Source organism: Panthera onca, chromosome F2, assembly GCF_046562875.1.
Source record: "Panthera onca isolate mPanOnc1 chromosome F2, mPanOnc1 haplotype 2, whole genome shotgun sequence".
Taxonomy (NCBI): domain Eukaryota; kingdom Metazoa; phylum Chordata; class Mammalia; order Carnivora; family Felidae; genus Panthera; species Panthera onca.
Window position 1 is genome coordinate 67278700 of NC_138356.1, and position 24751 is coordinate 67303450.

General features: G+C 42.8%; 1 protein-coding gene across 2 annotated transcripts in view; it reads left to right on the plus strand.

Annotated features, from left to right (window-relative positions):
- Positions 1 to 23294, plus strand: part of FER1L6 (fer-1 like family member 6) — a 164766-nt gene extending 141472 nt beyond the window's left edge. For both annotated transcript variants that reach the window (XM_060611264.3, XM_060611265.3), the window contains exons 36-41: positions 1126 to 1214; positions 1701 to 1799; positions 4451 to 4692; positions 6129 to 6292; positions 19085 to 19185; positions 21339 to 23294. In XM_060611264.3, coding sequence (XP_060467247.3) covers positions 1126 to 1214; positions 1701 to 1799; positions 4451 to 4692; positions 6129 to 6292; positions 19085 to 19185; positions 21339 to 21522 — 879 coding nt within the window. In that variant the 3' untranslated portion in view covers positions 21523 to 23294. The remainder of the gene's footprint in view (positions 1 to 1125; positions 1215 to 1700; positions 1800 to 4450; positions 4693 to 6128; positions 6293 to 19084; positions 19186 to 21338) is intronic.
- Positions 23295 to 24751: the final 1457 nt, after the last annotated feature.

Here is a 24751-nt window from a genome sequence, read left to right on the forward strand (position 1 = left end):
CCTTCCTTCCTTCCTTCCTTCCTTTCCTTTCCTTCCTTCCTTCTTTCCTTCCTTCCCTCCCTCTCTCCCTCCTTCTTCCTTCCTTCCTTCCTTCCTTCCTTCCTTCCTTCCTTTCCTTTCCTTCCTTCCTTCTTTCCTTCCTTCCCTCCCTCTCTCTCTCCTTCTTCCTTCCTTCCTTCCTTCCTTCTTTTTTTCCTTTATTCTCTTTCTTTCCTTCCTTCCTTCCTTCCTTCCTTCCTTCCTTCCTTCCTAACTTCCCTTCTTTCTTTCCCTTCTTTCCCTTCCTTTTTTCTTATAAAATCTCCCCTGACCATCCCAGTCCTTATTGGTAACTCACCTTCTTGCCTGAGCTGATGGAGTACTTAGAATGTATACAACAGAGCTGACCATTGAATCCACTGCACCTTCTTCCCACATGGGCTCTCGGATCCCTTGCAACAGGGTAAATTCTGACGCATGGAGTCCAAAGCAAGGGATGGGAGGCCTTATTCTGCCACTAGTTAGCCACAGGATTCATATCATTTGACTTCCCTGAGTCTTAGTTGTTTTGTTTTAATGTGTCACACGGGCATGTGGCAGGGTAAGCAGTAATGGAGATAATGATGTTAAGGCACATTGGAAACAATGAAGCATGATCCTTCTGACAGATAGTATTATCTTTTTAGTCCTTAGGAGTTTATAGAAAAAGCAGAGTCTCTGGAGTCAACAGACAAAGGTTGAATCCAGACTCTGCTACATATTGTCTGTGTAAATATGGGCAAGATGTGTTCTCATCTGCCAAGTAGGAATAATAACATCTACCCACTGAGGATATTGGGAGAATTGATGTAATGTTTATCAAATGCACAGCACTGTGTCTACCACATTGTAGGTGCTCAATAAGGGTTAGCTTATCCTTTACCTTCTTCTTAACATATGCTCTAATTCTTAATAGAAATGTAAGTCCTGTCTTTGTCAACAAATATTCTAAACGTGTATAATATGAATAATATCCATATGGCATGATAAGATATGATATGATATATAGCTAATATCCATTTCTAGTAAAGGGATATGTTAAAACCATGAAGTCAGTTGCCCATGCAGTATCCCCACCAGAGTTAAAGGAGATCTTTTCTTAAAAAGGGCCGCCTGCAGATGTGGGTGGACATGTTTCCCAAAGATATGCCTCAACCTGGACCTCCAGTTGACATCTCGCCAAGGCAACCGAAAGGGTAAGTCATCTGCAGCCCTACATTCAGGGGAAGAGACCATGGTGGCAGACTAAAAGACCATGACATTTGATCAATTACATTGATTCTTGCATTGTAACATCGGTTACATTGATCAGTTGGCACCTGATAATCACATCTCATTCCCATCTGGCCATTTACAGCAGGGGCAAGTGATAGTAATGGTAACAGTGGTGATGATTAAAATGGTGGCCCCTGTTTTACGTAGGGGCTACGGAGCTTCAATATTCTGCAACATTCTGAAAAACATCAGCTAATGGAAGGAATTTCTGCTCAGAGAACTTCATGTCCTTGGTGATTCAAGCTGGGACACTTGGTTTTGATGGAACCAAGACCTTAAGTGTTGATATTTTTGAACTTGGTAATGTTGAGGAAGCCTATAGACTCACAGGAATTCCAGAATCCCATAGACACCAGCTGGTTCAGCTTTCAAGGTCTTCAGCCTAATGCTGCCTTCCCTTATCCCAGGTATGAATTGAGGGTAACCATCTGGAACACTGAAGATGTCATTTTAGAGGATGAGAATATCTTCACAGGACAAAAGTCAAGTGATATTTATGTTAAAGGGTAAGGTCATCAACAAACTCCATGCCCCCTTTTCTTCCCCTCCTTCCTCCTTTAACCCCTAACTGAACCTATGCCTCCTGGAAGATACTCCTCCCACCTCCCATAGAAGGAGTTCATCTTACTCACCTTCTTAGATAAGGTCACTTCCTTTGTCAAATATTCTTTGGTCACTTTGCTAAGAATTATTATCTTATAAAAATATTTTGTGAGGAAATCTTATATAAACATCTCTTTTCAGTTAAATGTTGGATACCTAAGCTTTTTGAGTGACATTCAAAATACCTTTACACCTGAAACAAGTAGAGAGATGTGGCACAAATGATGAGAGATTCAGTGTTAAGGACATTGTAAGACTAATACAGAAGCTAAAAGTCACACCTTACTCTTCGCTAGTTCTACCAAAAGGAAAGATGCCAACCTAGAACTCAGGAAACCACATTTTCCCCCTCTCCCTCCCTCCCTCCCTCCCTCCCTCCCTCTCTCTCTCTCACTCTCTCTCATATTGGCTATGACACAAACACCTTGGTAGGCTTCCTTTAAGCCCTTAATCATGGAGGGAAATGAGATGGTAAAGTGATTCAAACATGTCCCCTTAGATAAAACCCATCTCAGAAGTAGTGAACTCATCTCACCTCGTTTTGGTATCTCTTTGCCTTCTCCAAACAAGAAACGTTTTTCTTTGTTGACTCCATTTCTAGTATGCCATTGAATCTTGTCCATTTTGCTTTACAAATAGTCACCAGCACTGTCCATTCTCCCCGTCTTCACCACACCACAACCATTTCCCTCCATCATTTCTTGCTGGGGCCACCGAAGTACCAATACCATGTGGCTTGGTCTCTCCGTATTCACTCTTGACTCTGATAATATGTTCTCTATGTTGAACCATGGGTTATCTTTTCAAAGCATAATCTGATCAAGTCAACCCTATACTTTAGGCTCTTTAATGACATTCTATTTTCTCTGGATAAAGATTTAGATCCCTAATATGTCCTAAAGTATCCTGTATGACTAGCCCCTCCTATCTCTACAGCCCCATCTTGTTTTCTGCTCTTTAGTGATGCTGAGCTTCTTTCCCTTGTTATATGCACATCTCTCAGTGGTGACTTCTGCCACCCCCTCCATCCCTCTGTCCCCTTCCCTCTATGGCTACAGCTCTATGAAGGCAAAGGCCATCTCTGTGTGCTCCCATCACTCCTCTAACAGCTAGCACACTCCTTGGCTCATAATGGATACCACATATAGATTGGCTGAGGGAGCACAATCTTTACCTAAATAATTGCATCCATACTCTGAGTGGTACCACTCCTCTGGGATGTGGAAGTTCTTTATCTTTCCCTGACTTGTGGGGAAGGGATGTCTGCTTTCAGAAAGCAAATGGTTTGGAATTATCAATTAGTTTGAATTAAAAGCACCTATTTGCCCAGTAATTCACCATGGATAAAGCACTAGGGGAAAATGTATTAATCGCAGCTTACTCTTAACTGAGGAGGGAGAGCAGATGACACTAAGAGGAAATAACATTACATATAATTTGGAGGACACAAAGCACTTTACAGCTATTACCTCATATAATTCTTCAGAGCAACCCTACGAACTAGGTGCTGTCATTGCTGCTACTTTCCAAATGAAATAGAGGCACAGAAGGGTTGGGTAACTTATCCATGGCTTTCCGGGTAGTAATGGCACAGCCAGGATTAGAATTCAGGTAGGTGCAGACAGGCTTCTACCCTCCGTGCCACGTTGATCCAGACCTCTGGGTTTTTGAGGCCCAGAACCAGAGAGGAGGGGGCCAATCATAGGGCTGACACCAGGGGTCTAAACCAGACCAATTAGAGAGGCCCCAGGGCAATGGGTGCAGAGGTGGTACCCTCACTAAGAGTGCCCAGAGGGAGAGGAAACTCAGATTACACTTTCCTTTCACATTTCCTGAGTTTTCCCTCTTTTTTTTTTAATTTTTTTTTTTAACGTTTATTTATTTTTGAGACAGAGAGACAGAGCATGAACGGGGGAGGGTCTGAGAGAGAGGGAGACACAGAATCTGAAACAAGCTCCAGGCTCTGAGCTGTCAGCACAGAGCCCGACGCGGGGCTCGAACTCATCGACTGTGAGATCATGACCTGAGCCGAAGTCGGACGCTTAACCGACTGAGCCACCCAGGCGCCCCTTTCCTCTTTTTTTTTTTAATGTTTATTTATTTGTTTTGAGAGAGAGAGAGAGAGAGAGAGAGAGAGAGAGAGAGAGAATCTCAAGCAGACTCCACCCTGTCAGCACAGAGTCCAATGTGGGGCTTGAACTCATGAACCATGAGATCATGACCTGAGCTGAAACCAAGAGTCAGCTTAACTGGCTGAGCCACCCAGGTGCCCCTGAGTTTTCCTTCTTTATTGCATGGGGCTTCAAGGCTATCCCAGAGCAATTGAAGACATTTCCCAAATCTAGCTTAGAATGAGAATCTTGTTTCTGTTTCAGACCCTTTGACTCCTATTTGTCTCTTTCAGATTCGATGGAAACTTCCATCTGAATCTAACTATATCATAATTTGAAAACTATGAGCTGTGGCCACATTAAACTAGCTAAATCACTCTTGATTATACTGATGCCTGAATAATGGACTCAGAGTGTGTAATTCTTTTTCTGTGTTCACTCAGGTGGATAAAGGGTTTGGAAGATGACAAGCAGGAGACAGACGTGCATTACAACTCCTTGACTGGCGAGGGGAACTTCAACTGGCGCTTCCTGTTTCCATTTCAGTACCTCCCAGCTGAGAAGCAAATGGTCATTACGAAGAGGGAGAACATCTTTTCCTTAGAGAAGATGGAGTGTAAGACACCAGCCGTGTTGGTGCTTCAGGTTTGGGATTTTGAAACACTGTCCTCAGATGACTTTCTGGGTAAGCCAGTGACTTCGTAAAGCTCGTATTAATATTAAGGGTTTTGTCCCAGTTTGGGGAGAGTTCGGTCTGATTTAGCTACAAGGATAATTTCGGTGCAATTTATGATAGCAAAAAATTTAGAAACACTCCAAATAGCCATTCGTAGGGGATTGGCTGAATAAGTTACAGGGCATCCTTATGGTGGAAGATTATTTATTTATTTATTTATTTAGCGCAAGTGGAGGAGGGGGAGCGAGAGAGGGAGACACAGCATCTGAGGCAGGTTCCAGGCCCTGAGCTGTCAGCACAGAGCCCGATGTGGGGCTTGAACTCACAAACCGTGAGATCATGACCTGAGCCGAAGTCGGAAGTTTAACTGCCTGAGCCACCCAGGTGTCCCAGAAGATACATTTCAATCAGATTTAAAATCATCTTTACTCTACCACTAAGAAGCCTATTAAATTTTGAGCTAGTTACTAGTCCCCTCTGTACCTCAGTTTTCTCCGGTTGTAAAATGGAGATAGTAATATTACATACCTCAGAGTGTGTTTAGAGCTGTACATGTGATAATATAATTTAAAAACTCATACATAATAAGCACCCAAAAAGTGATAATCCTGCAGCCATTAAAAATATTCATTTAGTGAGTTGGAAGTTATACAGGATGCACTAAGTGAACAAAGAGTGTAGAAAAAAATCCCCTTTCTGTAAAATATATGTTTATATGTATCAGAGGCAGAGGTAATCAGGGACAGGCAAAGAAACAATGACTGTCATAGGATAAGAACTAACGAGCAGCAGTCAACTTTGGGGGGATGGCATTTTATGGAATATTTTTCTATTAATTTTTTGCTTATGTGTATGCTCTAAATGCTTATAATTAACAAATATTATTTCTGTACTAGGGAAAGGTTATTTAAGAGAGAGAGACAAAATACTCTCATGTCATTATCTTCCCCTCTGTAATATTCACTCATCGCAAATACTTTGGGGGAGCCCACTAAGTCTTGGAGAGTAGCTACAGAGATGATAAGACTTGGTCCCCCACCTGGAGGGGGTTAGTGGGACTCAGAGGAAAGTGAGCTGGGGGAGGAGGTTCTTATAGGTGGATCCACATTAAGGCAGAGGAGAGCTCAGAGGATAGGCACGTAATCCCCACATACTCGGAGTAGATAAGACGCCCAGCAGCGATGACACCTGACACTGAAGCTTGAAAGTTATATATTGTAGCTCTGCCCCTGTCTACTACCTGCTACATTTGGTACATGTCTTGGTCATATTTGTATCCCCAAAACCTAGCACATGCTAGTGACCCCATGTGTACTGGTTGAATGACCAGTGAGTGAATGGATGGATGGATGAATGAATGAATGAATGAACGAACGGGTGGGTGAATAATTGGTGGTGATGGATTCTAAAGCCCTTCTGTAACTGTTAAGGGCATCTCTTCACAGGCTCCCTGGAAATGAACCTCAATAGCTTCCCCCAAGCCGCCAAGACTGCCAAAGCCTGCGATCTCGCCAAGTTTGAAAATGCAAGTGAGGAGAGCAAGATCTCCATATTCCAGCAAAAGCGTGTGCGGGGCTGGTGGCCTTTTGCTAAAAGCAAAGAACTCACAGTAAGTGGTAGCTGTAGGAGAGGGGGTTGGGAGGCAGACAGGGGACACCATGCTCTTTAAGTGAGTCATTTTGTAAACTTCAATTGGAGTGCCTTGAAGTGGCACAGAGTGCTTTAGGGCAAAGGTTCCGCTGAGAAGCAAGAATTTTGAAAATTTTATAAATGCATTAAGCTTCTGTATTTCAGCATACTTGATTTAATAGCCATGTGAGGATGGTTTTCTAACTTCTTGGCTTGAATGTATGCCCCCGGCATTATTTTTTTCCCCAACGTTTCTTGAAATTATGCATGAAGTCTTGACTAATATACAGTTTTAATGGAATGACCTCATCCCTTCACCCTTAAATGCAGAGACTCCATTTTAAGAGTGATCCAGACTTTTAAAATTACCTTGAGAGGGTAGCAGCAGGGAGAGCCATTTCCCCTTTCCCTGCGTTGCCAGCCCAGTCTGGACTGTACATGGTGCAGGGGCTCAGCCCATTCACAAATATTGTGAAGGGAGTTCTTGCAGCCTTCTTGGTCTTCCGAAAGGGAGAGTGGATGACCCACTTGAGAAAAGGGACTGCATTGGTGGCCCCTTTCTGTGCTGCCTTCTCCTCCTGGAGAGAACACATTCTCCCCTCCTCTCCTGTACCTAGTGGCGAAAGCACACCTGGGTTGTATCCCTTGTGGCCACACTTGGTTTTCTCTCGCTGCTCTAGCGGCCCAGTGAGGATGAGGCAAGGATTCCCTTTACACCTGACTCAGTAAATGGCTGGTGCTGGCCTTACTCTGTGGCATCTAGTCTTATTGTGTTTTGGAGGAGGTTTTCTCTTCCTGCCATTCTCAGTTGAACCGCCTCTGATTGGTGAGGTTGGGTCAAGAGAATGAGGCTGTAGGCAGGCTCATTCTTCCCCCTCTGGCCAAGTACACGTTGAGGGTTTATTGCATGGCCGCTTCTGTACTCTGTTCCAGGCCTCATGGCTTAGCACGTTACAGATGTTCAGTCAATGAATTGGTTGATGAATGGGTGAATTCAGAAATAGAGGAAGCATGGCCACCGTGTTCAACCAGCTCAGAGTCTCGCGAGAGGGACGGATGCGTTAACAACCCCATCGTGCATGACGTAGTCAAAGCGTGTATGACCCAGGGAAGGAAAAGAGAGGAGGAAGGGAACCTGATTCTCTTTGAGGATGTCGAGGGTCAAGCAGAGCATCAGTTTTTCAAGAACAAAGGATGACGGCAAGGTACTTTCTTGATGAAGAAGAGGGTAGATAACTACTTCAAGTAGAGGAACCAGGAGGGGTGCAACATGGAGGCACCAAGTCTCCCCACATGGAAGGCTACCTGCCCACCAGTCAGAGTTGCCAGAGTGCGGTATGAGTTTGGGAAATGGGATTGCCAAGTCCCCAAATCCAAATTCGTGTGTTTTGACATAATTGCTGCTTCTATAAAATAATTGACAGTAATTATGTATGCATGATTACATAATGGCAGTCATTTATTCCATTTTTATAGCCCTTTAGAGTTTGCCAAGTATGTTCAGATCCCTTCTGTTATTTCATTTGACCCTAGTTGACTCTCTGTTAGTTTCTGTGTCACTTACTTCTTTCATTTCATGCAACACATATTTATTGAGCATCTATTAAGTGATAGGCCCTGGGAATAAAATATGAGTAATAACAGACATAGCCTCTGCCAGCATGGAGCTTACAGTCCAGCCTCAAAGACTGACACACACAAATGCAGTCACTCACAGGCACACCAAGAAAGCAGATACTTAACAAGGACCGGGGAGGAAACAACATGCTGAATTAAAGCATATCCACTGCAGGTATTTGCACTCCCTATGGTGGTTGGAGGCCTTTCCGTGACTGTGAAACTTTTAGGTTGAGGTCTGAAGAAGGAAAAGTAGTCGTTTTCCGTCAGAAAAACACAGAAGGAAATGTGTTACCAAGTAGACACCACAGGCAGAGGCCCTGAGGTGAGAATAAGTTTGGTGAGAGGGAGAAACTAAAATAAAACAAACCAACCCTCCTCCCTCCCCTGACCCCGCCATGAGCAGAGCATGGGGAGGAGTGAGGGTGCAGCAGAGGGGAGACCAGAGCCGGATCATGCAGACCACGGCGCCATATTGAAAAGTTTGGGTTTTATTCTCAGAGCAATGGGAAGCCACTGAATGGTCAGGGAGGTGAGAGGATCTGAATGGCAAAGGAAACACACGTCCTCACTGTTTATATGGACAGTGAGTGGGAGAGGGTCACAATTGGAGAAGGAGAAGAAGTAGGCAGAAATGTAGGAAGATAATGATAAAAATGGACTTGAAACATAAACCCGGAGAAGAGACTCTTTGGAGAAGGACAGTTGGGTTACTGTGTCAGATGCCCTTGAATGGTCATATAAAAAGCAGAGAGTTGTCCATTGGATTTAGCAACCTGGAGGTCATGGCGACCTTTTGAAAGGGACTGTTGTAAAGGCTCACAGCAGCACTATTCACAATAGCCCAAGAGTGGAAATGTCCAAAGGTCCCTCAACTCATAAATGGATAAACAAAAGGTGATACAGCCATACAATGGAACATAATTCAGCCATAAAAAGAAAGAAAGTGCTGATACAGCCTCCAACATGGATGGACCTGGAAAACATGCTCAGTGAAAGAAGGCAGTCCCGAAAAACCACATACAATATGATTCCATTTATAGGAAATGTCCAGAATAGGTAACCCATAGAAAGTAGATTGGTGGTTGCCAGGGGCTGAAGGGAAGGGGAATGCAGAGTGGCTGCTAACCGGCACAGATTTCTTTTGGGGGGTGATAAAAATGTTCTGGAATTAGTGCTGATGGCTGCACAGCTTTGTGATTATACTAAGATCTACTTTATTGTGCACTGCAAAAGGGTGAACTGTATGGCATGGGAATTATATCTCAATATTTAAAAAGCAAGACCCGGGTCGCCTGGGTGGCTTAGTTGGTCGAGTGTCTGACTTTGGCTCAGGTCATGATCTCAGGGTTCATGAGTTTGAGCCCCGCATCGGGCTTGCTGCTGCCATTGCAGAGCCTGCCTCAGATCCTCTGTCCCCCCCCGTCCCACCTTTCCCCTGCTTGCTCTCTCTCTCTCAAATATATAAATAAAAGGTGGTGTTGGCAGAATGGTGAGGACTGACACAGGTTAGCACGCAGTGTGGAGCGAGTGGGGATAAGCTAGTGGAGACAGCATGTGTAGACTCTGGAAGCCTTCATAATTCCACCTTCACTCCTACCCTCAAACTGCGCCAGCCACCCTCAGCTACCCTCGTTCCCCAGCCGCTCCCTGTTCGGTCCCATACCCTTGCTCTTGTGTCAGCTGGTGCTTCTGCCTGGAATGCCTTGGCTCCCTTCTTCTCGGGGAAAACTCCTCCTCCTTACGTATTTTGAGACTCCTTTGAGCAGTCACCCCCCTCTGGGAAGCCTCCCCGGTACCCTGGCTGGGAACAGGCTTGCCCGCCTTCATGCTTCCAGAGCTCTGGTCACACAGATTTGCAATTGTCTGTATGTGTCTCGGTTCCTCTGCTGGGAGCAACCTGAGTCCAGAGACTGTGCTTTCTCTTTTTGTTCCTTTTCAGAAGTTTTAGGGTCTAACGTGGTTTCTGGCGCATAGTACATGCTCAGTAAATTTTTACTGAACGAATCAATCAATTCAGAAACAATTACAACACTGACCCAACGATCAAAGAGATTATATGATTTCCTTCTCTTTTTATTCAGCGTACTGAGCACATAGAAAGTGTTCAACAAATCCTCTTTGAGAATAAATACATCAGCACACATTACTTGTAAGGCTAAGTGTCACTGTAGAAACCAGAGGATAATGTGCCAAAGAAACAAGGGAAAAGAGAGGAAGGCTTTAGTGGTGGGAGGTTCAGAGGATACAGATAGGTTGTTTGAGGACATACAGAGAATGGATGAAGGGGTGTTTAGGTTGTGAGAGTCTGTTTTTCTAGACTGCATTAAGTATTATGCAGTGGTTAAGACCAAAGATTGTAAAAACAGACAGCTTAGGTGTGAATCCTGTCCTCTCCTAACTAGCTGTGTGACATGAGGCAACTTACTTAATCTCTCTGTGCCTCAGCTTCCATATCTCTAAAGTGGGGATTCATAATATGTACGTATCTCATGGGGTTTTAGCAGATAAATGAGTCCATATACATTAAGTGTTTAGAACCGTGAGAAGAAACGAAGACCTACTGAATGAGAACAGGCTCTTTATTTAGAGCTTTGCTATGACAAGAGTCAGCTACCATCATCCAGGTTTGATGGAGATTCTGAGACAGGGGAGTAGGGAAGCTTTCTGATGGAAAAAAGAGAAGGCTTCAGGTTTGCTCTGTTTGGAGGTTGTTGGCAGGCAGAGTAACTGAAGTGGGGCATCCTATGTGACCGGATAAGGGAGGATATTGAGGGGGGCCCAAAACTAGGGAATCAGCCTCAAACAGGCAACTTGGAGATGGGCACCCACAGAAACTGGGTGGGAGGGGTGCTGTGCCCCTTGATGTGTAATTTTCAAAGAGATGGCTCCCAGGTCTTCGGGAAAGGCAGTTCCTGGGTGTTAAAGACAAAGAGCCTATCTAATATTTAAGAGGATTTATATCCACTTCAAAGAGAGGTGAAAGGGCTTACAATTAGTTTCTACAGTGATGCTCTTAGAAAAAGGAGAGGGAAATCTCTTCCTTTACTTTCCACAGGGAATGGTAAGCCTTTTATTTTTAATTTTTAATTTGGTTTTGTACTTATACATCCTAAAGGGAAAATGAGAATTGACTTCATCCCCACCCACCCGGAAGCCCACAATCCCGGGTATAACCCAGCTGCCCCTCATCCTCTCTCTCCCTAAAGGAACCAGTAACCACACTGAGGAAGCTAAACCAGTAGCCCCCTCCCTGTGTGGCAGGGAGCTGGACCAGCTGGGAGTAAAGTGGCGAAATGGAAAACCTCTGTTGGGGTCCACCACGTCCTGAGGTCCTTCCGTCTCCGAGTCTCAGTTCCCACGTCTGTAAAAGGAGTGGGTTGAACTGGGTGCCTGCAAGGTGCCTTTCTAGCATGGACACCCTCTGCTTCCGAACTCCCCCGCCCCCCCCCCCCTTCCTGAAGGCAGCAGTCAGGAGGTCACCGTTCCATTCCAGTCACCAGCTGCCCAGCAGGGATTTGCTTACAGCCCCTGCCACCTGCCAGGCTTATTTTTAAAGCTGCTTATCTGTACACTCAGGCAGTGTAATTTAGACATTTGGATCACAAAGCTCCTAGTGTGGAATTTGGCTGTCCTTATAGTAAGAAGAACATCTCCAGGTGGGATTTCCAAAGAATGGGTGCCCTTGGGACGAGGGGAATGTGTATTGAACAGGTGCTTCATGAGACACATTGTACTGTTGCATTTTATGTGTTATCCTACTAAAAGCAACCTTTGAAGAAATCACTTCTTTAGAAGATGAAGATCAAGAAGTTTCTTTTACAGGTTAATCCTGTAAATTGACTGCTAAATAGCCCAGCTAAGTCTCAAGAACACCGACAACTAAAACTAAAAGGATCCACATAAAGACAGATACCATATGTTTTCACTCTTATGTGGATCCTGAGAAACTTAACAGAAGACCATGGGGGAGGGGAAGGAAAAAAAAAAAAAGAGGTTAGAGAGGGAGGGAGCCAAAACATAAGAGACTCTTAAAAACTGGGAACAAACTGAGGGTTGATGGGGGGTGGGAGGCAGGGGAGGGTGGGTGATGGGCATTGAGGAGGGCACCTGTTGGGATGAGCACTGGGTGTTGTATGGAAACCAATTTGACAATAAATTTCGTATATTGAAAAAAATTAAAAGGGAGGTTTCTGTGTTTCTAGTTTAGCGTGAAAACAATTGTCAGTAGCTACGATAGCCACACGCTCATTCACTAGACGGTAAAGGTTCAACAATGAATAAGACAAATTCCTGGCATCCAGAAGTTCACAGCTTAGCCGAGGAGGTGGTAGACACACAGATCATCTAAATAGTATGTAACCAATTCAGATTCTCTAGGAGCAGAGTGGATATTTTCATGTGAAGATTATTTTAAGACAGAGTAGGTAATATGCATTTATAGGAAATTTAAAAGACACAAGAATGTAGAAGGGAAGAAATAGTACCCACATGCACACAACCCAAAGAAAGCTATTGCCAATGGCTTGGTTATTCCCAATTTGTGTGGATTTTGGTCAATATTACATAGTAGTGATCATTCCATATTAAAAATAGTGTCTTTGTGGGGGGGCTTGATGTCCTATTGAGCATTCCCCTACATTGTATTATCAGTGTTATTATCAACTCTGTATTCTCAAAATAGAAGTGCTCAAAATAGTTTAATCTTTGTGTTTTTCTTCAACATTTATTCATTTAAAAAAAGTTAAGCATGTAGAAACGTTGAAAGAATAGGACAGTGATCGACCATATATCCACCACCTAGATTCAACACTTGTTAATACTTTGCCGTACCGATTTTGTCTATATATGTGAGTATATAGTCTCGCCTTCTCTCCTCTCCACACACACATGTACTTATTGGCTGAACCATTTGAGAGTAAATTGTAGACATTCCAACACTATACCTTGTTAAAAAAGATACTCAAACAGATAAATATAACGATCTAATTGGCTTTATTAAACAATTCATGAATAGGGTCGCGTCCATCTAACAAGTAGGGGAACTCCCCCAACTTAAAAGGAAGGTTTTTAAAGGCAAAGAGAGGGCATAAAGAAAGGAATTGATTAGCAGGAAATGCATTATTTGGGCAAGGTGCCCTCCTAAGAGGAACCAAAGGGGGTCTATCAATAAATTTCCAGATTGAAATTCCATATTAGCTGATTGAAGGTTAAATTCCTGGGTTGGGGAGGGGACTATAGTGAGGGACATATTAAGTCTTGATTTGTTGACATGGGTCTTAACCTATGGGCCTGTGGTTTTCTTTTTAACCATTCCTGAATACTTCAGCATGCATCGCCTAAGAATATGGTCATTCTTGTCCATAACCACAGTGCCATCATCACATATAAGAAGTTAATAATGATTACCTAATCTGATATCCATACCATATTCATTTTTCCAGCTATAAGGAGGATACCCTGTTACCCTCAAAATGTATTTTATAGCTCTTTCTTTTTTCAAAACAGATCCAGTCATAATTCATGTGTTGCTTTGGTCTATTTTGTCTTAGAACAGTCTCCCACCATTTTTGTCCCCGTGACATTACCTATTTGATGAAAATAGGCCTGACTTGCCCCGTTGTTTTCTCATGATGAAGCTTATCTTATTCTCTGACCCTACATTTCTTATGAACTAGAAGTTAGGTATAATGGCATTATCAGGTTCAGGTTAAACATTTGTGGTAATACTTAAGACCTGATACTGTTTATTTCATATTGAATCATGCCAGGAGGCACATGCCCTCAGATGGCCTCACTAGTGGTGATGCTGCGTTTGCTCACTTGGTCACGTTGGTAACCATGAGATCTCTTCATTGTAAAGGTACATTTTCCTCTTTGCAATTAGCAAGTAACCAGTGGGTGACACTTTAGTACTGTGGGAAATTACTGTCCTGCCACCACCTTTCACCCAATGGTGATCTTGATTATTTCATTAGTGTTGCACAATGATTTCTCTAATCCTTCCTTCCTTCTTTACCCATTCCTTCTTTCTTTCCTTCCTTCCTTTCATCCATCCATCCATCCATCTCTATTTACCTATCTGTCTGTCATCTAGCTATCTAGGTATCCACCCACCCAGCCAGCCATCTATCAATATATCCCTATCATCTTTCTATGTGTCTAATTCTATCATTCTTTTTCCATTTATTAGTAAGAATTCTGAGGAGGGCACTTGTTGGGATGAGCGCTGGGTGTTGTATGTAAGCCAATTTGACAATAAATTATATTCATAAAAAAAGAATTCATCTGTTAAGAAGAGCTTTCTCTCAACAAATGGAAATAAATTATAGTCACCACCTCTTCGAGAAAAAAAAAAAGACAGGATAAATGTTTAATTCTCTTCATCAATTACCACATTTTAGAATCAAGGATCGGTTCAAGAGAAACCAAAAAATGAGATTTTTTTTTCCCCCTTGCATCTTTTTCCCCTGGTATCACTATGGACTTACGTATTTAAAAATATTTTTTCTAGTTCTGCAAAGGACCTAGGAATGAAATCACCGAGTAGTAAGAAGACTTCTAGCAATTGGATCCTGGTTTCTAAATACCCATCTCTACTGACAGAACCAGGTATCTTTGGCTGACTCCAGGTCTAGGACAGATAGAACACAAGATGAGCCTGGGACGTATCCTTGTGACAAATAGGACAGTTTGAACATCCAACAGAATAATGACTGTGCTTTGCATATTAAGCTTTTTCTGAGTTTTGAATTATTTTCTTAATTTATCTGCCCACAAATGGCATTTCTAGAGTATGATTATTTAAGGTAATATACACACACTCACATGGACATTACATGTATGCATGCATATATGTGTGCATATACATGTATGTATACATGTGTGTGTTCCTCTCCCTAAAGGACTTTGCCACACACATCCCCACCATTAAAGTATGAAAATGCTTTAGCTCATACCAGTGAAAGTCGTGGTTTTAAAAAAATGTTTATTTATTTTGAGAAAAAGAGTGCAAGTGGGGTGGGGGAGGGACAGAGAAAGAGGGAGGGAAGGAATCCCAAACAAGCTCCAGGCTCGGCACAGAGCCTGACGTGGGGCTCGATCTCACGACTGTGAGATCATGACCTGAACTGAAATCAAGAGTCTGACCATTAACCCACTGAGCCACCCAGGTGCCCCAAGAGTTGTGCTTTAATAAGCAATCATTATTGGTGAAGAAGGCATGTCTGACCTAAAGGACCCCACCCCTCCCAGGGCATCCACTCTCTGAGCTCGGTGAAGTTTGAAGTCCATAAATAACACGCTTAGTACAACCAATCCAGTCTTTTCAGGACCTTTCCTTATCATTTTCTTCCATCCATAGATGTCATTAGGTTAACAGATAGTTCTCAAGCTGTCCATTTTTTTTCTAGCTCTGATTGAAAATTACATTTGGAGGCTATTATTAGCTTAAGACCTCTCCTTGGTGCTTGGTTGAATGTCAATAATTAAAATAAAACTGGGAACCCTGTGTGTGGAGAGATATGGAATGAGGAGTGGCATTTAGCAGAATATGTCAGTAAACACTTTCTTCCTGCTGCCTGTGTGATATCAGAAAAAATGCTCTGTGACCACTCGAGCAGGGCGGGGAAGTGGGGGCAAGGCTCTTCGTGATGATAACCAATGACTTCTGTGCCTAGGGCAGAATTAATTTCATATTCTCTGCTTCAATTTTCTTTGCATCTTTCCCTCTGTGGGAATCAGGATTTTCTCTGGGTGTTTTCTATGGGGGAGAAGATGTTTCCTGTCAAATTATGTGTTTCCATCCATGAAATAGTGTTGAAGGTAGCAACTATAATTTTTTAAGAGTTTACTATTTACCAGGCACTAGGTTGAACACTCTATACGTGTTATTTCATTCATTTTTCAAAGCAAGTCTGTGGGTAACATCTCAGGACAGTGAGTTGGAAGCCCGTAACTCACCCAAGGGAGCACAGCTAGCAAATGACAGAGCCGAGTGTCAAATGCCGATCTGTCTGTCCCAAATCCTATTTCACTCAGCTTTTACACTATGCTATGGTATGCTACACTGTAATAATCCTTATGCTACCCAAGGTCATCCCTTAGATGGAAGCCAAAAACATGTTACAATGCCTGGGCCACGGCAGTGACGATGGAGCTTCTCTTGAACATTTCAAAAAAAGACACATTTATTCAGTGTTATAAATAGCTTGTTTCTTTTCTTCCACAAAAAAGGGACTCTTGGACACATTAAATAGCAGAGGATACGATTTGGTGTCATAGCACCTTGGTGCACATCCTGGCTTTGTAACACAAGTTAGCAAACATCGTCTTGGTTTCCTCAGCTATAGAATGGGAATAAAAATGTTGTCTACTTTGCCAGTTGTCAGAAGGTTTAAATGGAATAATGTACATGTGAAGCACCATGCAAGTTATACAGCACAGTGGCTGGCCTGATTATTAAACAGTGCACAACGAAGAGGCAGCTGTGACCCTCTTACCCTCTTACTCTGGTCCTAACTTATCCACGGTTGACTTTTGTCCTCTCTACCAAAATTCTGGAGCCCAGCAATTGGCTAGCAACTCTTAAGCTGACTCTCAAATATAGAGGATTTGGATGAGGTTCCTAGCATATAAATATAATGCTCAGTAGAGCTTATTAGGTCACCTCTGAAAGACCTCTGGAAATAAGCCCTTTCTGCGTATTGGAAACCTCTCTGCCATGAGTGGTAGGCTGGCCTCTTAGGTTTCTTCCAGCCGTCAAGCCTTGCAGGGGCTCCTGTCTTTCATGAAAACTAGAATTTGCATTAAAGCACATCTGGCCATTTGACAGGTATGGAATCTGAGGCCCAAGAAGACAAATGCCTTTAAGTGACAATTGTGAAGCCATGAGCCAATCATCTTATGTTAGAGTTAGGAAAGTCCTTGTAAAACTTTGAGTCCAATTATCGGGCAAATCCATGAAGAAGGTGGGAGGCAGCCTGCTCTCATGAAAAGAGCATGAGGTTTGGCATCATACAGACCTCGGTTCAAGTTCCAGTTGGTTGGCTTATTGCCTGTGTGACTTTGGGAAAGTCATTTGATCTCCATTGCTTCATTTCTCCATCGATAAAAAGGAGACCTACTTTGCTTGTTGCTGAGATGGGTTGATGGATCAATTGAAAGGACGTAGGCAAAGTGGGCATCCAATAAACATTGCAATCACAGTTAGAGTTATAGTATTATCACTCTACTGTTGATACAGGCAGAGTGGTGTGGGGTGACTAGAATGGACAGAAGCTTTATATTCCTTCTTCCTTGGTTGGCAAATGTTTCCTGAGTAGCTATGTGTGCAAGTCATTACGTATGGGGGTCAAGGTATGTCAACAGAAATGAGAGACTACATATACACATACTTTTAAGGAAAATTTCCGGATCATAGGACATGTAATGTGGTCTGAGTTGGGCCAGGGTTGTAGTCTAAAGAATGGATGAGACCACCTAGATTTGAACTCATGACTTCACTTGTAATAAGCCCATTGCATTTCTTGACTAATTCAGACATCCATGCCACTGCCTCTTCTCTGGGTTATCTTCTCTGGCTTCAACCCCACCCCAGATACAGTACTCCTCTCTAATTTCTCCCATGATTACATTTTTGTGGTTGCCAGCAACCATCCTGCTTGTTAAGGAGTCCTGATATTTTGGGGGTGAATAGGTAAGTTAACATAGGCCCATTGGTTCATCAGAACCTTAAATATTTTTACTGGGATAGGAAATCAGGTTATGCCCCATCCATATGTAATTCCAAAAGACAAACTTTAATGATAAGCGTGGGTCTAAAATACTTCCATGATGTTCCAGTCCCCTACCAATTCTGTGTCCCTCCTATTACCTTGAATTTCAATCCACAAAACCGAAGGAGAAGAGATAAGTTCTCCTTCACCAAGAACAGGAGCTCTAGGAGATCAAGGATCCTATTTTTCTTTAAAAAAATTTTTTTAGCTTATTTGTTTTTTGACAGAGAGAGAGCAAGGGAGGGTAGAGAGAGAGGGAGAGAGAGAATTTCAAGCAGGTTCTGCACTGTCAGCACAGAGCCCAACACAGGGCTCAAACTCACGAATCATGAGATCATGACCTAAGCCAAAACCAAGAGTCAGATGCTTAGCTGACTGAGCCACCCAGGAGCCCCAAGGATCCTGTTTTTCTTAATCATTAAGTTCCCATTGTCTAGAACAGTGCCTGACATTCAGGGGGTTCCTAAAAGTAGTGAATGACTGAATGAACAAGAAAGAATGGCCCTTCCCTTTTGCAGTGGTCCTGTCTCACCCTTTGATAACCCAAGACTTAGATCAGTGCCAGTAACTGGCACAGCACTCTGAAGAAGGACATGACAATTTTCAAACCAGAAGGGCTGATTCTTACTGAAGGAGAAGGAAAGAGGAAGTGCAAGAATAGAAGGATAATTCTGGAACAATTTGTGGAGACAACAGAAACAATGAAGGATGACAGCCATTTGGCAAATGTAGGGCCACACCCACCAATTTCCTCTGGAGAGCTGACAGAGAAGAAAGATTGTAGCAGATTCAAAAGGGTTCTGTCACTTAAGTAATTAGTCCCCTTTCTAATTGCTACTGGGTTTTTCTTAAGTTTATTTTTTGAGAGAGACAGAAACAGTGTGAGTGGGTGAGGGGCAGAGAGAGAGAGGGAGAGAGAGAGAGAATCTCAAGCAAGCTCCATGCTGTCAGCGCTGAGCCCGACACGGGGCTTGAACTCACGAAACTGAGATCATGACCTGAGCTGAAACCAAGAGTCAGATGCTTAACCAGTGGAGCCACCCAGGCATCCCTAATTGCTACTGGGTTTCTATAGTCAGATATTGATTGAACGATTACAAATGAAATAGCACGTTCAACCAAGTATATATGTGTCTTATGTGTACAGGTGGGACCTCTCCCTTCACAAAACTCAACAGCATCATCATTTCAGAGCTTTCACTGTTCATCGTAAAAATAGCTTCTCCCAGAACCAGAAAGGTAATGATTTTTCTCAAACTAAGGCAGCAGGATAGTCAAAATACTCCCTGGCATTCTCCCACACTGTACACTTCTAGAAGGTTGGCATTGCTCCCAGCAGCTCTTTGTGACTAGAAACTGAAACTTTTGTCTTTGTGCAGGGCAAGGTTGAAGCAGAGTTCCACCTAGTTACGGCAGAAGAAGCTGAGAAAAATCCTGTCGGAAAAGCCCGGAAGGAGCCAGAGCCCCTGGCCAAGCCCAAGTGAGTGGGGTCGTGTGTAAGAGCATCAGAAATGGGAAAGGTCCTTTGCAGTCCCCATAGCCGAGGGTGGGGCAATTCTCTAGAGGGTCCCTCTGGCAGGACTGAGCTGCAAGAAGGCAGCTAATCCAGGTAGCTTTTGTTGTGATAATTGAGAAATACTCTAACAACAATACAGGCTGTTCGGAAAATGGAGAGGGTGCCTTTCTGTGATAATGGCATATAAGCGTTTCTAGAATAATTTCGTATATTTTTTTCTACTCTTTTTTATGTGAATATGAATTCTACATGTATTTTTTTCTACTTGTTCTCAAGTTACACATACACAATTGTCCTAATGTTTCATTTATCCTTGCTGCAAAGTTTTGCATGGTTGCCATAGTGGTCATGATTAGGATTTTTTAATACCTATGGAATACTCTATAGATTTGATGCCCATAACTGACTTGGTTACCACCCCATAATTGGATAAATTTACTTCTTTCTTTTTCCATTATTGTAATATGATGAAAATATTTCCCTTTTATAAGTTACTACTTTAAAATGAATTCCCAAAAGTAGAATTACTAGAAGAAAGGGTTACCCTATTCAATTTAATCCGTGGTTACATATCAATTAAAAAGTAAATACACACACACACACACACACACACACACACACACACAGTAAATATAGGGGCATCTGGGTAGCTCAGTCGGTTGAGCATCCAGCTTCAGCTCAGGTTATTATCTCATGGTTTGTGAGTTCAAGCCCTGCATTGGGCTCATTGTTGTCAGCACAGAGCCTGCTTCGGATCCTCTGTCCCCCTTTCTCACTGCCCCTCCCCTGCTCAAGTGCTCTCTCTCAAAAATAAAATTAAACAAAAAAACATTAAAAATTTTTTGTATTTAAAAAAAATTTTTTTTAACGTTTATTGTTGAGAGACAGAGAGACACAGGGCGTGAGCAGGGGAGGGGTAGAGAGAGGGGGTGACATAGAATCTGAAGTAGGCTCCAGGCTCTGAGCTGTCAGCACAGAGCCCGACGCAGGGCTTGAACTCACAAACTGTGAGATCATGACCTGAGCCGAAGTCGGTCTCTTAACCAACTGAGTCACCCAGGTGCCCCTCAAATTTTTTTTAAAGTAAATATATGGGGTGCCAGGGTGACTCAGTTAAACATCCAACTCTTGATTTTGGCTCAGGTCATGATCCCAGGATTGTGGGATGGAACCCCGTATTGGGTTCCATGCTGAGTGTGGAGCCTCCTTAAGATATTCTCTCTCTCTCTCTCTCTCTCTCTCTCTCCCCCCCCCCCCCCCCACTCTTCTCCCCCACTCGCACATGCTCTCTCTCTCTCTGTGTCTAAAAATTTTTTTAAAACACTGAATACATGTTGGGGCACCTGGCTGGCTCAATCAGTACAGCATCTGACCCTTGATCTCAGGGTCATGAGTTCAAGCCCCACGTCGGGTGTGGAGCCCACTTTAAAAAGTAAACATATGTAGATATGAAATATGTATACAAAATACTCTTTCAAGTTGTATTTTCCCTACCCTTCCTGAGACCCCAAGCATCCGAAGACAAGTGGTCCCTTCTCTGTCCCTACTTTTGATCTATCATAGTGTTAGAAACATAATGAGTACTTATTCATTAATTCAAAATTATTTGTTGAGCTTCTACAATGTATACCTACTAAAAAAACACTTTGAAGAATACTGAAGAAATGTAAGACCTAAGCTCTGTCTTCTAAGAGCTTCCAATCTGTTTAGGGAGATTCTGTTCTGTTTAGAACAGAAGACCGGTATGCTAGGTTCAAAAAGGAGCTACGTCGAGTGATAGATGAGATAGGGATTTGGAAGGAGGGGGATCTTCAGGGACCAAAGTGGTCAAGGAGGGCCTCTTGGGAGAGGTGGGGCTTGAGCTGGTCAGGGTTGGACAGACGGAGGGTAGTCAGACTCTTCCCTCCTCCAGACCAAGCTCTGAAATGATGCAGGAATCATTATCACCCAGAATGTTGGATTGCTCCTGCTTCAAGGCAACATGGACTTCTCCCATTCCCAGGCATCTCCTTGTGGGCCTCTAGAAAGTGAGAGTCAGAAATACTTCCCGAGGTCTGGAGAATCCTCTGTGTTGACGTCATGGCCTCTTTCCTGATTTTCTCTTGCTTCCCTTGCAGCCGCCCAAACACCTCCTTCTCCTGGTTTGTGAGCCCCTTCAAGTGCCTGTACCACCTCATCTGGAAGAATTACAAAAAGTACATCATCATCGGTTTCATTCTGATTGTCCTCATCATCTTCCTGGTCCTCTTCATTTATACCTTGCCCGGAGCCATCAGCCGAAGGATCGTCGTGGGCTCCTAGAGAATCTTGGAGGACCCAGACCCTCCCATTCTACTTACTCTCTCTTCTTCCTCATTTCTAAATGTGTGAGAGCATGTGCTCTGTGCAGGCACCCATGCTGGGTGCTGAAGGAATGAACCCAAAGGCCCAAGAACCAGTCCCTCTTTCTAAGCACAGATCAGCCCCTCTTGGAGAACATGGGAAAGGAGCCCCTCCTCCCTGCCTCAACCCCTGCCACCACCTTTTAAACTCACGAGCCTTAAGCCATGTTTCCACCCATGGGCAGCATGAAATTATGACTCCTTTGCCTCAGAGTAATCAATGGTGACCTCAAATTGACTTAGGTGAATGTTTTTTATGCAATTGGTTTTATTCTGAGAGATCTGATTCTGGGTCTGAGATTTATTGAAATTTCTTTTTTTTTTTTTAAATAAAATTTTTACAGCAAATAAACTGAAAACATTTTAGCAAATTACTAGACATTTAACCCGTCCCATATATCTTAACCTCGTTTAATCCTTACAGTTTATAGAACACATTCACTTACTCAGGCCATGAAACTGGCTTGGAGAAAACTTTGTATCACCTAAAATACTTTGTTACTGAAGTTCCCATCTAGAGATGAGGTGTTGCTGGTTTTCCATCAAAGTCAACACTGGAAAGAATATTTTCAATAGTAATGAGTTCTCGAGAAACCCATTTGGATTTATGCTCTATGGCGATTTCCAAGTGGGAATTTTATGAATATGAAATATAATTTTGTGTGAGTATGCATTGGGGGAGGGGAGTGGCCCTCCACGATAGCAGTAGAAATTCTCTTTAGCCAGATATCTAAGTGCCACCAAATGTGATATTCCCAAAGACCATGATATGAATGACCATCCTGGGCACAATTTAGCACTTAGTCTAACCACCATATGTAGTAGGTACCATTATGCCACTCAAGCACAAATTAATTTCAAAAGCAGTCCCAGAAATTAATATCCTACACACTCGTCAGATGGAGCCAAGTTTTTTGAAAGGAAACCTCTGATTTTCGAAGTACACCGTGTAGATCTGCTACCCCCTGTAAAGCAGTGGAAGTGAGGGGCTGGTGTTCTCAGTTAAAATAAGGAAACAAAGGGATTGGAGTGTTTGGTCTCGTACGCAAATAAATATGGCAGCCATTGCTTCTTGTGAACCTGAGGGGCCATTTGGCAATATTGAGGAGGCTGGATTGGGGTTCCTGCTCCACACCAGAAGCACCAGGGCTACTGTTTTCTTTAGATAGTCTTGCACCTGTGTCACTCTTATAAAATGTAGGATATTAACTGCCATATGGAAAGTCGTTCTAGAATGTTCCTGGTCGGTCAAAATAAGATTGAAGCATATTCTGCATGATTTTAGACTTAGTGTCGTTCATTAAATTCTGGCCCTAGGTGCTCACTGCCTGGTAACTAAAATGCCCTATTTTCCTGAAGGGATGAAAAATAGAGCATTTATGGCACTGGCAGCATTTCCTAGAACATGCTTATTCTTACTATGGAATAACACAGGCACCAGCAACGGTGTAGTCAAAAATACTTGATGGCATGGAATGTATACACTGAGTACATTGTAAGTAAAAAAATATGTAAGTTACAAACCCACGTACAGCATGATATAAAAAGAAAATATGAAAACAGGTATAGATAAAGCCTGGGGGAATATGCCAAAATGTTAACAGTGATTAGGCAGCGGTATCTTCCTAAAACTTCTAAAATAAGTATGCATTATTTTTAATATAAAAGTTTTAATAAATATAGATTTAAATGTGGTCATTTAAAAATAGTTGTTGAGTGTCTTTTGTGTGCTGGGCAGTGGGGATATGGTAGAAATAAGACAGACCTAGCCCCTTCTCCGTGGATCTTACATTCCAGTACCTCAAGATATGGTTTTATCTTCAAATTATGGGGCATCCAATAAACACTGAGTAAGGAATGTGCTTCACGGATGAGGTTCAAGAAAAAGGACAACATACAGCTGCGGTGTTGTTTAAAAGGAAAAGAACACCGTTATTTTAGGACAGAACTAGAAATGACGTATTATACTTTCTGCTGGATTCTGGGCAGTAAAATGATAAGTCAGCTTTTGACAAAGTAATGCACATCGTTCAAACACACACACACACACACACACACACACAAGCTAAAAATTGAAAATCCTTCAAAGTTAAATAGAGTTCATCAACTTTGCTTTGATGCCCAAAGATGTCTGAATGCTGAAAAGCCTTTAGCAGAAGTATTTGAAACACTTGCAGATCAGATGGCATCATAAGAAATGCGTGAGAAGTGGCAGGCAAGGATAATTTTGGAGTCGGCTGTGTCTGGTGCTCTATACATAGGTTATCACTTATAGCCCGTCCTGTCCTGTGTGTAAAAAAACAAATAAAATATAATGTTCGAGGCCTAATTTTGCGGCCCTGGACCTAAAGATATTACCGTTTAAAAATAAAAATTAACAGGGAAAAAAACCCATTTCCCAAGAAGTTGCCCTGAGTCCCTATTTACGTTCTCAAAAAAGATGAAATGTATTCATTTGGCAGATCAGAGTTTTTCAGCTTAAGTCCATTTCAGAGCAGTTTTATTTATGTGTTTGTGTTTTCTTTTTTACAACATGTGAATCCTTTCCCCCAACCAAGCAAAACGAGATCAATACCAGCAACACCACCACCAAACAACGCACAGGATAAGATCTCCAATTCTGTGTCCCCAGTAGTTGAAACGTGTGGTACCTTCCTTGCTCTTTCCCTTAAAACACACGGAAGTGGGAAATTACAGGACTGACTTCACAGCTGGGGCCGGTTGGTGTTTATTCATGCAAAAGGTAACTATTGAGCTCCGTCCTCGCTCCTGATGCTATGATCAAAACTGGGCATGCAAAAGTACACAATCATAGAAAGTAAGTCTCTGCTCTTGAGGACCACAGAATTTGATGGAGAGAAGACATTAATCAAATAGTCGCACGCATGGATAATCACAGACTGAAGGACTGACCGGGGCAAAATGGGAATGGAAAGACGCAGATCTCACTGAACTAAAATCCAGGTGATGGCAGACCTGCCTTCCGTCCTGGAGGCTCTAGGGGACCATCTGTCTCCTTGCCTTTTCCAGCTTCTAGAGGCTGCCTGCATTCCTTGGCTCGTGGCTCCTTCCTGCACCTTCAAATCAGTGATGTAACACCTCTCTGTGCCTTTCTCCCGTACTCACGTCCCCCTCTGACTATAGCTGGA